Source organism: Mytilus galloprovincialis, chromosome 4 (genome assembly GCF_965363235.1).
Source record: "Mytilus galloprovincialis chromosome 4, xbMytGall1.hap1.1, whole genome shotgun sequence".
Classification (NCBI taxonomy): Eukaryota; Metazoa; Mollusca; class Bivalvia; order Mytilida; family Mytilidae; genus Mytilus; species Mytilus galloprovincialis.
Window position 1 is genome coordinate 20,290,698 of NC_134841.1, and position 15,350 is coordinate 20,306,047.

Here is a 15,350-nt window from a genome sequence, read left to right on the forward strand (position 1 = left end):
ATATTGTCAACAATGTGTGAACAAGGCAAACAGGAATAATAGGTAAAAATGTCAAAAACAGGGGTACAGCATTCGACATTGTGTTATAATCTTAATACTAAAAAAACAAATCTGACATGAAAAACAGAATATATTGAAATTTATCGTTTTGGTCTTTTTACACAAATAACAGTTTAAAAGCTAGAAGATTTTTTATCTGGATGGTAGGTGGCATGATGGCATTGCTCCCGTTTAGAAAACGTTTATAGATCTGTAGTATAATATATCTGCAAATCATTGTGTCTTCAAATAAAAACATTCAAAAGCTGGATTCTTTTTTAAACATCTTTCCCCTATATATTAATATCTGTTTGTTGGTTCTTATAGATAGTTGTACCATCGGTAATCACATCACCTGTTTATAATTTTTTATTCCAAGCAAAAGCACTTTCAAGTCATGAAAATGTTCCTTCTTCGTTTGAATCATAGACATCAAAATTATTGTGAAAATAGCCCTTCTTTCAGCTGTCGTAATGTTTTTTGAATAATTAAAAAAATGCTGAAGTATGTACACATTTATTCTCATCACTGACTAGTTTTTATCAAAGGTTATTTGTAAAATAAAGTATGCAGTAGTTTAACAGTCTTCTACTGAAAGAAATAATACACAAGAAAATGATATAAAAATTTACATTAAATTGTTCATCATATTTTAAAATCATAAATAATATAATAATGTCCATAGTCAGCTTGATGCTAAGTATACTGAAATCTATTTGAAAGATTTGATAAAGTGTATCTCATCATGAAGAGTGTAATAAGCAGGATATCATATAAAAAATATCAAATGCAGCCTTCTTGAACTTGTAGTGAAGTTAGAATGTTTGCTCTCTGCTGAAGGACTCACTGTGAATTTGAGGTATAATAAACAGCTGCACCATGAGCGCATGATACGCCCGACGTTTTATGTGGAAGTCTAATGCAATAATCATAAATAGTTTCTGAGAAAGTTTTAAGCATTAACCATATATTGTTTTAGAGACACGGCGAGACATGTGAAACCCCCCACCCTGTTTTTTTTTTACAAAAAACTAAATATTACCAAAATAAAATTTTGAATCAAAACCAAAACGTATACAGATCTTTAGATTTTTATAACAAAAAAGTGTGTAAAGTTTTAAGCAATAATCATAAATTATTTTTGAGATACGGCACGACATGTAAAAAAACCCTCCCCCTTTTTTACAAAATACTAATAACTCAAAAATGAAATTTTGAATCATCACCAAAAAGTATAGAGATCTTTAGATTAATATAACAAAGACATGTGTAAAGTTTTAAGCAATAATCATAAATAGTTTTTGAGATATGGCATGACATGTAAAAAAAAACCTCCCCCTAAAATACTCAATAACTCAAAAATAAAATTTTGAATAATCACCAAAAAGTATACAGATCTTTAAATTAATAGAACAAAGAAGTGTGTAAAGTTTTAAGCAATAATCATAAATCGTTTTTGAGATACGGCACATGTAAAAAAACCCTCCCCCTTTTTTACAAAATACTAATAGCTCAAAAATGAAATTTTGAATCATCATTAAAAAGTATAGAGATCTTTAGATTAATATAACAAAGACATGTGTAAAGTTTTAAGCAATAATCATAAATAGTTTTTGAGATATGGCATGACATGTAAAAAAACCCTCCCCCTAAAATACTCAATAACTCAAAAATGAAATTTTGAATCTTCACCAAAAAGTATACAGATATTGAGATTAATATAACTAAGAAGTGTTTAAAGTTTTAAGTCATAATCAAGAATCGTTTTTGAGATACAGTGCGACATGTGAAAAAAACACACCCCTGTTTTAGTTATAAAGTGCCGTAACTCAAAAAGTTTAAATCTTATTTTCACCAAAAAGTATACAGATCATTTGACCATCATAAGAAACAACTATATTAAGTTTCATGAAATTTGGATAAGTCGTTCTCAAGTTACGGTGCGACATGTTTACGCCGGACAGACGGACAGACGGACAGACATATGGTATGATAGACGGTACAACAGATGGACACCGAACATTTGTATACCATAATACGTCCCGTCAAAATTTTGACGGGCGTATAAAAAAACAATAAATGTGATTGGCTTGCTTTTTGTATGTGCAAGTAGCAATTTTTTGTCATTAAACAATAATCAGTATTTGTTCTTTTAATCTATTATAACTTATTTAGTCCATATAAAACTTTACTTTCCTTACACCGAATCCATTGTATCTTAGGGTTTTTTTTATTAAAAGAGGCAATAAGTGATCTTTTTACCCTAAAGAATGTAAAAATCCTACCTCTTTGTTTCATTTTTTTCTAAATCTCAATACAAACATTGCTGCTGGCCATATATTAACCAAGAACAGTAACAATGTAAACAATAACAATTGTTAGTCAAAGACTCAAAATAGGGAAACCCTTGAGCCATCATGAGAAAAAGGAACTTCAGGTTATTGAAGGATCTAGCTCAGAACTGTTCTAGCGAGTTGCTAAATCACAGGCAATTTGTATTCCTTTCATTTTCAAAAAAAGGTGATTAAAACAATTTGCCATTATTGTACCTTTGATATTGACATACAATAAGGAGGATGAACATATAGCTTGTTTATTTTGGTTACCAGAACTTCACAAAATCATTATAACATAAAACAAAAAGCAGACTTGTTTAGAGGTTCCACTATACACCTTTCTAAAATGATAGCAATCATCCTTGCTGTAAAAGATGGGCTTCAAAAACAATGAAAGAGGTAAACTCAACCAGCAGTAATATACATTGATTCTTAAAAATTCTATAATTTCATTACACTGTCATTTACATTTAGCAATAATGTCAACAATAGTTCTACACTTAATACAGTTTTTTCTCATGCTCAAATGATAAAATCAACATCAACCCATTAAAGTTTTTTTTACTAAAAATAAAAATGTTAATACGTCAAACTATAACCTTTAACCTGAATACCAGTTTCTCAATCACCTACTATTATGTATGGGTAGGAACATACCACCTGCTCCATTATAAGGTGTTCACATATCTCTTTTGATGTGTTATGGCATGTTTGATCATATTATGAATGCTTCACAATTAGGAGTGTTTAAATAAAGCAAATTTTATTCAGCAGGGTGATTACAAAGAACTACTCTAATTGACTCTACATGAATTTGATGGTCATACTCTCGAATTGGTTGACTAATAGAATGTTTGTGTTACTCAACTCATTATTATAGATATGGTTTAGATCTAAAAAAAAAAAAAAAAAAAGCAGAAGAATCATCTGATTTGAAAATATTCTAATTCAATTCTGTCATGATATTTTGACTAAGCCAGAATTTGCATTGTGTAATGCTTCTAATGTATGATTTGATTTGGTTTGATTTTTTTGTGTTTTTAACGCCACTTTTAAGCACCGCATTTAACCTATTTTGTGGCTGCCAGTTTTTCTTGGTGAGGGAAGTGTAGTGCCCGGAGACGAATCCTAGTCATTAAGATTGGAGTAGAGTCCACCTGCACAAGCATATTTCGAACGCACAACCTCAGTGCTGACTGGCTAGTGTTTACAGTAGTAACTACTTAGACCACTTGGCACCAAGGCCCCTTGTATGCTTAGAATGAGATGATTATCCTGTCAAAGCATCCAGTATTGGCCCTTTCAGAGCTCATGAGATCATTTTCACTTGATAGTTAAAACCTGGATCAACTCATGGGTTGCATTGTAAAGACATAAAATAGTTGAGACAGCTAATCATCTATTCCAATAATGATTGGGTCAACATTTTCCACATTATTGTTCTTTTAACACATTAGAAAACACTATAATTTTATATGCCATTAGATCCTTTAAATGAAACAGATAATCTATCAATAAACAATATACAAAACAATAACAATAAAAATATAGTTAAGCTTAAGACAGACACATTTAAATGAGGAGTGGTTAAACATTTAACTTTGTTCTGTTTAACAGGATCATGTTGAAAATGAGCATCTACATGTATTCATTTAATAGAGCTAGATAGAATTAAAAATTTATGAAAGTGTCATAAAAATTCAAATACATTGGAGCAAAAAATATCAAACATACAACTGACCACTGGATGACAATGATATACTTTGACATGACCTTAACAATTTATCTTTAAAATTTCAGTAGTTTATTATAAAATATATATGTCACACTGAAAATGAACAACCATACAAAGATAGTATATCTATTTAGTGATATAATGAGCTGACATATATATGATTACTTAAAGGGTGATATGAGGTATGGTGCTTCACAGAATATTCATTCATTAAAAATAAATGGATATATACATTGACGCAAGGGTTTGTTATCCATTGCAGAAAACAAACCCCTTTACAAAAAGAGTTAGTTTTCTAACATAAAAAAATATATAAAGTTGCATTTTAAAAGTAAATTTCCCAATAACCAATCATCAAATAAGACCGTCAAAATAAAATTCTGTTGTAGTTAGTTCTCAGGAACATTAAAGAACTTAAAAATACACTGTAAAAATTTGAAAATACATTTCATGTCTTAAATACAGTGATTTCATTGGCCATCATTATACATATCCTTATTTTATACGGTTTACCCCAGTACAACAATTCTGTAACTACTGTTTCTCAAATTCTTCATCAATTTATCCCTTTCTGCACCCATTGTATAAAAAAAAATCAACGTGTGGTTCGTTTGATCTCAGTTCTTCATTGGTTAAATTCTGATTATGACGTCGAATTTTCTTGTGTTCCTCTGAATTTCCTATTGTGACGGCATGAAAAAAGGCGACCATGCCTGATGACGTCACACAGAAAGAACACATCTTTTTGCAGATCAGTTGCAAAGAAGGAATAAGTTTGCCTGCATATTGTTTGAAAATCATTAAAGAAACAGATTCCACCACCAAATCTTGTGTAATACTATATTTATCCACTCTCGACAGTTAAATTTTAAATATTTAAAAGGCTCAGCGAGCCTCGCGTTTTAAATTTGAAAATTTAACTGTCTCTAGTGGATAAATATTGTATCACACTTGATGCAGTGGAAGAATCTATATGTATATATAAGTAGCATGGTAGGAAATATGGACAGATCTCTTTGTTTAGAACAGATATTGACTCATTCTAACTTTTGAAAAATTAACATCCCCCAAAAAAGGCAGGAATGTCAAAGTTGGATTGTGAGAGCTTTTTAGCATCATTTAGTTAATACATGCAATTCTAATGTCAGATATAAACCAGTATTTACCCTTCCTGTCAGATTTTTATAAATATTATATCTAATACAAGTCAGTTATCTGACATATGTCAAATAAACCATATTGATTAGGCTTATCTGGTGGTTAGTCACAATAACAAATGCAGTAAGTCAAATTGACTGATACTTTATATTGGTGGTTGTTGTTGATGTTTCAATAGTAACTATTTACATTGATTCACTACATTCGATTGGTTGTCGTCTTGGTTTCCACAAATCTAAAATTCCAACTAAAGGTTTGCCTAAGTTGACTTTTGGTCCTTCATATCTCTGTTTTGTCTCTGTATTCACAACAAATACTTGAACTTCTAAATCTTTCTAAAATTGAAAAAAACAAATTTTGATATGTTATTACAATGAATAAATAATAATAAGTTGGGATATTTTATAGCTTACTACAAAGTAGGGTTATGTTCATTGCTAAAGGTTATATGGTGACCTATATAGTTGTTTACATCCTTGCACTTGTGGTTAATGGTGGACAGCAATTTTATTGTCAAAATGCCACATCTCTTATTCTAAATGTATCTGCCATCATTTAAATTAATAATTAAAGGCACTGTTGTAGGATAATGTCATTTCTCAGGACCTTTTTATGGTTGATTTGAAATTCATTTATGATAATAGAGATAATAAATCTATCATCTTTTAACAAAGGCAGCATACATTTTTCTACAAAATTTTTCACACTTAATTATCAGAAAAGTTAAATTTTTTTCTACATACTGTTAATTTCTGCAAGTCTTGTAAAACAATCTTTGTCTTAGGTGGGTCATCATGAACCTGACTAACACTCCCAAATATTGATATCGTCTGCAAATATATACAAACTTTCTAAATAAATACACTGCCTGCCTCCAACTTGTTTTAGCTTGTAAATATGTTTTTCAGCTAGATTTAAATAATATTTAAATGCAGAGTTATGTAAATTCTTCTGTGTTTGGTTTACAGTCAGACCATCTGTTAATAATGAACCAATCATGTGTAATTGGGTTGCTGTCACAAACGTTTAGTCCTTATATCCTTTAAATATCTACCTATGAATAATTCTGATTCATTTTTCCAAATATTTTTGATAAAAAACATTATATCTATAAAATATTGTGAGCATATACATGATTTGGCTTGTTTAGGAATTTGGATACTTATCAAAGCATACACAGTGTAGTGTGAAATGTAACAACCATTTTGCCAAAAGAAAAAGAAAAGAATATCTACTCATAAGATAAGAACTGTAGTGAGTGATAGTTTTCTATACACCACTTGCATAGCCCAAACCTAAATCCAAATCCCCAACCAGAATGACAGATCATTTTAAGGTAATTTTATCAATATTGATGTAATATAGCTTCAATAATTTTATAAAAATCCAGAAATTATTCATTTGGTAGATTATAAATTCGTTTTTACGTTTTGGTTGAGTGAACTAGAATTCAATGAATTATTTAAGACAATTAATTGTCAGCAAAACTTGACAAACCATTCCATCAAAGGGATATTGCAATCACATCGAGGAATACAGTTCTGAGCACTATATTGTATTGAAAGAGCTTATGACTCAAAGTCAGTTCTTTTGGTTTATGTTCATTTAATTTTTTGAAGCATAAAAATATCAGATTTCTTAACTGCCAATGATAATCTATTAATGGCATACTGTTGCTAAAAGTCATATTAAGAGATTTTCTTTAAATTATAATGTTATGGAAATCAATATTGTATATGTATATATTGAACAAACACATAATTTTCTTTACCCTAATTTACATGAAAATAAGTGAAATTAGACATGCAATAGCAATACTCAATTTGTTTAAAATATATTTTCCATGCATTTCTATTTGTTAACTAAACTGTTGTAACAATTAATTGATTTGGTGTATTAAAATTTTCTTTCGAAATCCTTTTTCACATTTTATATTCCAGTGATGGTTGCTTACATTCCTTTCACATTTCCCCCGTCGGATCTGCACAATGTAGTTGCAGAAGTTCTTTCCAGAGGTCCTGTGTTTAAGGTCAATTTATACAGAAAAGCTATCGATGAATAAGCGTACTGGACAACAATAGTTAAATAGCAGAGCATTTCTAAAGATTTTGATTAAATAAGGATTTTCTTGTAATGAAAGTTTATGTATATGTGTTTTATATAAAAACTGTGTCTCATTGGCATCTTTCCACATCTTCTTTTTTAAATTAGCTATTCAAGTATATAAAACATATGACTTTAAGTTCAGCTTTTGACACCTAAGTCTGATATTATTCATTTGTTTTGTACAGTTTTTACTTTGTGTATTTTTACATGATATTCTCTGTGGAGTATTCTATTGTTCACATATCCAATATTACAAATAAATAACCATTACAACAGATAATAAATAACATAAGCAGTACCAATTTTTCTGCACAAGATGCACATTTCGACAATTAATGTCCCTTCAGCGATGCTCATTTAAAATATGAAGAGAATAAAAAACAAAAAAGGACCAAAAGTAAAGACAAAGCAGTGGCGAATCCATAGGTTCCAGGGTTGGAATCCCCCCTTTTTTTTTGGACGATCAATGCATTTGAATGGGAGCATATAGTTGGTACCCCCCCCCCTTTACTCAGGGTTGGGAACCCCCCCTTTTTAAAATGGCTGGATCTGCCCCTGCAAAGCCAGGCAAGAAACCAGAGCTTTGCATGGGGGAGACATATTCCTTAATTTGAAATAATTTCCAAAATTTTGTCAGGCAAATTTTAATAAAATTAAGTCTATTTTCATGCCAGTACCACATTACCAAAGTACTGACTACTGAACTGGTGATACCCTAGGGGACTACCAGGCAACCAGCAAAGGTACGACCATAATTTATGTATGACAGAGGACAAATCTGGTTCATTGTATTTATAAAGTTGACACGGATGATTAACTGACGGTTTGTAAACACTTTATGTCTTCCCTGTGTGAAGGATAAATAGAGGATAGAGTGCATGAATTTTCTTTTTTTCTAAATGAAGCTCATTTTAACTTCCTAATATGGTGTTGACAGAAGGTGTTGAAAAATTTAGAGATGAAACAATATAATATAGTCAATAATGTGTTAATCACACAATTATAAGTATTAATTAAGCACATTACACCTTACCAGAAAAACCTGAAACAGCAATTGTATGTCACAATTTGTTCTTAAATCAATTATACATCTTTTAAAGCCTTCCCCCTATTATACATACATGGGGGTAGGAGGGGTCCTGATCCCGAAATACCGGTCTTAAAAACATGAAATCCAGAGGTCCCGAATTTAGATAAATTTAAATCCCGACATCCCGACATGGGAATAAAGAAATGCCAGATCCCAAAAGGGTCAATCCCGAAATTCTGATCTTAAAAACACCCGATCCAAGAGTCTCAATAGAGGTCCTTCCCCCCCCCCCCCTTATATATAAATAAAAGAAGATGAAGGGTATGCACCAACGAGACAACAAGCGAACAACACAAATACCCCAAAAGACATCTAATGGAACAATACTAAAATTGCGTTTAGTACCCATTTTGCATACAAAATGACAAATATCGTATATGTTATTCTGAGAGACTTTATAATTTGTATTTTTTATAATTTATCTACATAGTTTAATATTCTTAAAGATACACAAAACACTCATCCTATATCAACTGATGAAGTAGACCGAATAATCTGTCTCTTGTGTGGGTACATTTGTCATTTCATATTTTCTTTTCATCATTTGTCTATTTAATTTTTTTTTTATTTTTTTTTGTGTCCGTGTGGTGATGAAGTCTCCAGTTAAAAAAGTTAAAGACAGCAACCCAATGACACACAAAAAAACAAAAACAATGAGAGGTCAGATGTGGAAACAAAAAATGTGTATTTCAGTCTTATTTGGCATAAGTTTGGCTAAATGATAATAAGGTTATTTCTAATGATGATTGACATAATTATAAAACAAGTGTGTAGATAAGGTTAATCATCAGTGACTGTATAATATACCACAAATGTGATCAGCATGACTGTACACCATTATATATGTCAGAAAATGATTAATTTACCTTGGGTAAATGAGCAATACATCCTAAATGATACTTTAGGGACTTTCCCATTGTCATTGGCATAACTGTACAGAATATTGTCAGCATATTAGAGAATTCTGTCTGAAACTCTAACAACACTTTCCCCTTTATTGCAGGAATTTCTATCTCTTTTGATGGTGGCTTTTCTAAATAAAAAAAAAATTTATAATTATGTTATTACCTCTATCAAATATACTTGATTCGAATATGACGTGCTTCTTCCTCTTTGTGAATAAACCAATGCTCTAAATCCAATAAAACTTGTTTGCACATCATATATTGACTACTGCAGAATAATGAATTTTATCAAATTGGCATGCATTTGATATATTTCATTAACTTAAAATACTTCCAAACTCTTTTAAATGGTGCACATAGTTGTTACTAATTCATTTATTATGATGGTAATGTGTTGCAATTGGAGATTGACATATTTGACCTAGATACGACATCTGTTCATGCTGGCTGTTTACACCCTCTGAAAAATCACAATGCCAGTCATTTGCTTGTTTACAAACAAAAAAGGGAATTTCATGGAAGAGCCTACACAAACCTTCTACACTTATACACATCGGACATAGAAATTACCTAAATTGTCCTAATCAGAATCGAAATTATTGATGCAGGCTATTCTTTAATGTAGTTTTAACATAAGTTAGTAGGCATTATATTAGTGTTATTTTAGCCCTTACTATCGCTCGGGCAAAAATAATCACGAATATAATCATGATAATGCCTACCCATGTTAAAATTACAATAAAGTATAGCTTGCATCAATTATTTCTTAGATAGAATATTATTTCTTTTGTATGTGTCCTTTATACTTCAAATGCAAATTCTGGTGATGAGTTCCCATATAACACAGTTAAATATAGTATACTTCAACAGTCATTCTTCGTAGGATAAACTAAACTATGATGACATCATTGTCATCTCTTCAAATTCATATTTTATTTCAAACCACTATCACAATATTTCTATTATCAAAGTCGTAATTCTGTCCTTCTTACTAATGAAAATATGCCTTACTCTTGAAAACTATTAATTCAACATTCTGAATGAGAAATTAACAGATAGGTGAACAAGAAGTGTTAACCATATGCATCAGTTGGTTTATCTTTTAACATGTTAACTTAATATTTTTAATTGCCGTCAAACTTTTCTTATACTTCTTCCCAATTTAGGCTAGCATATTAGTTTAAGGTTTGTGATGTATACTTTCAGAGAAACCATTTATCAGTCCAGGAAAGGTCTAGGTCCAAATAAGTAAGACTCACCATGAGCATTGTTCCACAGTAATGTTCTCTGATTATAAGCTTTAGTATGGCCTTTTGTAGATATCCTATCTGCGAGCGATCGTCTAGGTTGTAATAAGTTAGACTTAATTTCTGGTATCTGAATGTGATAGTATTGAGATTCCTTTCCTATATCTGAAAAAGAATTAATCAAGAATATTATATGGCTGTTTCAATATCACATCTCTATCCACTTGAGACACCAATATATTCAAAAAGTCATACCATATACACTTAAATATATACTTTTAAAACACAGGTGTTTTTATGTTGTGTTTTGGTAAAGCATTCCACCTGGAACTGATATCAAAAGGTGGTCATTGCAGAAAGATTGACACTGGTAATATAATATGCATACAATCTTCTTCCACCTGAAACTGATATCAAAAGGTGGTTGATACAGAAAGATTAATACTGGTTATATAATGCATCCAATCTACTTGTATTCACTATTTGGTATGTAAAAAAATAAAATATTTACTGCATAAAAAAAGCAAAATAAAATTTCAGTGTGTTTAGTTTTAACAAATTGTAATTCAGCATGTATAGTAAATATTTTTTTTTATAAAAATATTGATTTTTCTTTGAATCATGCAATACAACATAGCAAAGTTCCTTCATTACAATGTGCAGTGGTTGTCATAAACATCTAAAATAATAGTCTGGATGGACAGGAATAAACATGAAAGGAAAATATTGACAGCTATATTTGTCAGTTTGGTTTTGGATGTACAAAAGGATGCTTAAAGGCTGTAGAGTGACCTATAGTTGCTAGCTTCTTTGTCATGTGGTTTCTGGCAGGAGTTGTCTCATTGGCTTTCATACCACATTTTTTGAATTTTTATATCAATGGCAAAACATAAACACAAACTATATACGTTGCCCTGGATACCCTTCTTAACATGTTTTTCCTATTTTACATTTTCCCATTCTAAGGACATGTACATGTTGAAGTATAATGCTTTGAAAATCTTTGAACCATACCTTCTTGAACACTTGTGAAAACATCTAAAACACTCATCTGTTTTGGAAGATATTTCTTCAAATATTTGACTAATATTCCATTATGAATATCTTCATAGGCGTACATTCCTTTGCTCCTATAAAGAAAATAAGTGTGAATACTAATGATCATGACTAAATTATAAAGCATGTAATGGTTAGCACGTCAAATTTCATTTCAGGTGAAATTTAAGGCCAAATACAGAAACATCCCATTAGAATTAATGAAAAATTTGTTGCTGTATTTCTAGATAGATTTTATACAGTTGCATCATGAACATAGAAAAAATTATCTTGTGCAATGATCAAAATCAATCTTTGCACAGAGTTTTCATTTAGTGAAAAATAGTTGAAATAAAGTAGTTCTTTTTTATACTGTAAATAGACTATCAAGATATTTCTCAAAGAATTCATTCTGCACATATTACCAATTTTCACTTTATTCAAAACATTTGTCAAAAGTCAATTGAGCAAAAATGATAGATTTGAAAGACAAATTGTTGCATTTTTGCTTCATAAATAATGTAATCATTAAAAGATGGTTAAATATCTAGAAATTATATCTTACATATATTCTAATCCTCTTATAATACTGTGAAATAACTAAATCTTACGTGGCATAGCAGAATACTGTGTTGCCTTTCATTGGAATGTTGCTTAGATTAGAACACATTGCATCCTGCTCTCGATTTGTAGGTGGTTGCAAATTCCTGAAAATAAATCATTATCTGTATTAACCAGTATTATAATACAACAGATTATCATTTATGGATAGATCTTTTTAAAACAAAGAAGTACCACATAATAAAAACATTACAAAACAAGAATGTGTCCATAGTACACGGATGCCCCACTCCCACTATCATTTTCTATGTTCAGTGGACCGTGAAATTGGGGTCAAAACTTTAATTTGGAATTAAAATTAGAAAGATCATATCATAGGGAACATGTGTACTAAGTTTCAAGTTGATGTAACTTTAACTTCATCAAAAACTACCTTGACCAAAAACTTTAACCTGAACTTTGCACTATCATTTTCTATGTTCAGTGGACCATGAAATTGGGGTCAAAACTATAATTTGACATTAAAATTAGAAAGATCATATCATGGGGAACATGTGTATTAAGTTTCAAGTTGATTGGACTTCAGCTTCATCAAAAACTACCTCGACCGAAAACTTTAACCGGACTGACGAACGGAGGCACAGACACACGGACGGACAGACAGACGGACGAACGGAGGCACAGACCAGAAAACATAATGCCCCTCTACTATCGTAGGTGGGGCATAAAAAAGATATGCAGTCAAACCTGTTATAAAGGGCACTTCTATGGGGTGAAAACATGTCAGTATGGTCACCTTTTTTGTAGTAAAATCTATGCATTGTTAACCTAAATCCAAAGGTTACCTCTATGAAAACGTCAGTTTCCTCAGGGTGACCTTTCATATTCATGTTGAAGTGTGCAATAGAAACCAAGAAAAGATTTTCAGGTATACAATATGACATACTAAAGTTGGAATTTTTATTCTTTACAAATTCTACAGTAAGAGGATGATACTATAGGTATTTAAGATAACATACCTGATTCTACAGATGTCAAGTATGAGTACGATAAGAGCTGGTGATGTTTCTGTGTAATTCTGCATCTGACTTAACACATCCTCAGCGCATACACAGTCTTCTATTGTATATCCATGTCTAGCATCAGGAGGAACGAGGTAACATTTAGCTTCCTCCTCAAAACCATGTCCACAAAAATAAAATACAGCATATACCTCACTACCTATCAGTTTTACAAATTCCTCAACGGCAGACTGCATTTCCAATTTTGTTAAATTAAGAAGAGAAACGACTTTAAAGTCTAAACTTCTGAAAATTTCAGCCATGGTGTAAACATCAGACTTCGGAGCACTTAATGGTGACTCACATCGATAGTCAAAGTTTCCAATAAGTAGAGCAACTTTGTCACTAGCTGAAAAGATTTTTAAAATTCTGTTATAATGTTGCATCAATAGAGGGGGGAAAAGCACTTCTATTATAGTATAATTTGTATAACTTTTTTACCAAACAGTTTAATATAAACAGCTATATATATATATATATATATATATATATATATATATATAGAAAATCATAATCTATTTTTTTTTTGGAAATTGAAAAAAACATAATGAAAAACAGTACCTTTTTGCAATTACTAATCATTAACATAATTAACACTTTATAGTTAATTCTGAACAACACATTTTATAATGACTAATAGATATATACTATCTAAACTACATTTTTGTACCTCGACCTCTACTACAGTAGACTGATAGACGAGTAAAATAGTTTTTTTAAATGGTTATGTTTTACACAGCACATATCTGGTAATCTAATTTGGTACTTATTATTTATTAATTTATTTGTATAAAATATTCTGTCCTTCTAAATTCAATCTACTGTTATATCATTATTGTGTATTTGTATATTCCATTCAGTATGTGAACCAAAGGGTAGATAACTTTTTACCTAAGGGATAAGGTTGAGTTGTTATTATAATATTAATTTCCATGAGATGTATACCTGCAAGCATATAATTTGATCACAATCATTGCCACACTATCTTACTGAGAAAGAAACAACCTGCTGAAACCAAGGATTTTTTTCAGTATCAGTTTTCCTGCTTAACCTGAGTAGTTTGATAAATGATTTAAGTCTATATACATGTATGTGTTATACAGTGATTGCATATGAAAGTCTTTTTTTAGGCAAAATGAGCAGCTCGCTCTGTATTTCTTACAATTAAATGTATGATGTTTTATTGTCTAGGGTACTTACGATTGAACTCTGGTTTATCATTGGTCTTTATAGATAGACTGGCAGGGTATGACAACCTGATATTTTTTGTTCCTGGTATGGAAACCATACATGTGTACAAACCCTGGTGGTCATAATTCTGTATTTTCTTCAATACTAGAGATGGTTTTATTTCTCCTAAAAAGAAAAACAAACAAAGTACTAGCTAAGTTATGAACTTTATGGATTGTAGTGAAAGAAAGTGATTTTTGTCATAATTAATTTGTATAACCTAGCTTTTGGTTTTGTGATGACTGTGATTTACTCAAATCCTAATGATTTTTGGTAGGCTAATGGGCACTGCAACCTTGACCTTTGAACTACTGACACAAACAACTAGTGGTCTTGTGTTTGGTAAAGGTTGGATACATAGTTCTAAAGATATAATTTGGAAACTAAAAATGTGGTGCAGTTACAGTTTACCTCTTGGCTCTTAGTGTGGCAATTTTGTAAAACATTGCATGATAGCCAAACCAAATTTTTCTTTCGCTTATTCATATCATACTTTGTTCAGTGTGATGTGACAGACATCTCTGGACTCAACATCTAAGAATATAACTTATAAGCTGCATTGCTTTTTGAAAAATAACTTGATATGTTCTACATTTGCCTTTACATCAAATAATCTTATCCTAAATAGGAACACCATCATTTAACTTATCATATAAGAGTTACGCAAAAACTAGTAAAACGTACCCTCAATAGGAACACCATCTTTTAACCACTGGTACACTAGAGGTATGCTACATCTTGCCTCACAACTAAATAAACAATCCCCACCGAACTCTATAATAACTGTTTTAGGATTAGATATAATCTCTATCTCTGTAACAAAGAAATGAGAACATTATAGACACAA

At 30.9% G+C, this 15,350-nt stretch overlaps 1 protein-coding gene across 1 annotated transcript in view; it reads right to left on the bottom strand.

Moving 5' to 3' along the window:
- Positions 1-539: 539 nt before the first annotated feature.
- Positions 540-15,350, bottom strand: part of LOC143071582 (mucosa-associated lymphoid tissue lymphoma translocation protein 1-like) — a 28,845-nt gene continuing 14,034 nt past the window's right edge. The window contains exons 10-18 of the mRNA XM_076245981.1: positions 15,188-15,316; positions 14,474-14,629; positions 13,232-13,622; positions 12,263-12,358; positions 11,631-11,746; positions 10,629-10,781; positions 9,331-9,497; positions 6,012-6,098; positions 540-5,603 (exon numbers count right to left, since the gene is read on the bottom strand). Of these exons, the coding sequence (XP_076102096.1) occupies positions 5,454-5,603; positions 6,012-6,098; positions 9,331-9,497; positions 10,629-10,781; positions 11,631-11,746; positions 12,263-12,358; positions 13,232-13,622; positions 14,474-14,629; positions 15,188-15,316 (1,445 nt within the window). The 3' untranslated portion in view covers positions 540-5,453. The remainder of the gene's footprint in view (positions 5,604-6,011; positions 6,099-9,330; positions 9,498-10,628; positions 10,782-11,630; positions 11,747-12,262; positions 12,359-13,231; positions 13,623-14,473; positions 14,630-15,187; positions 15,317-15,350) is intronic.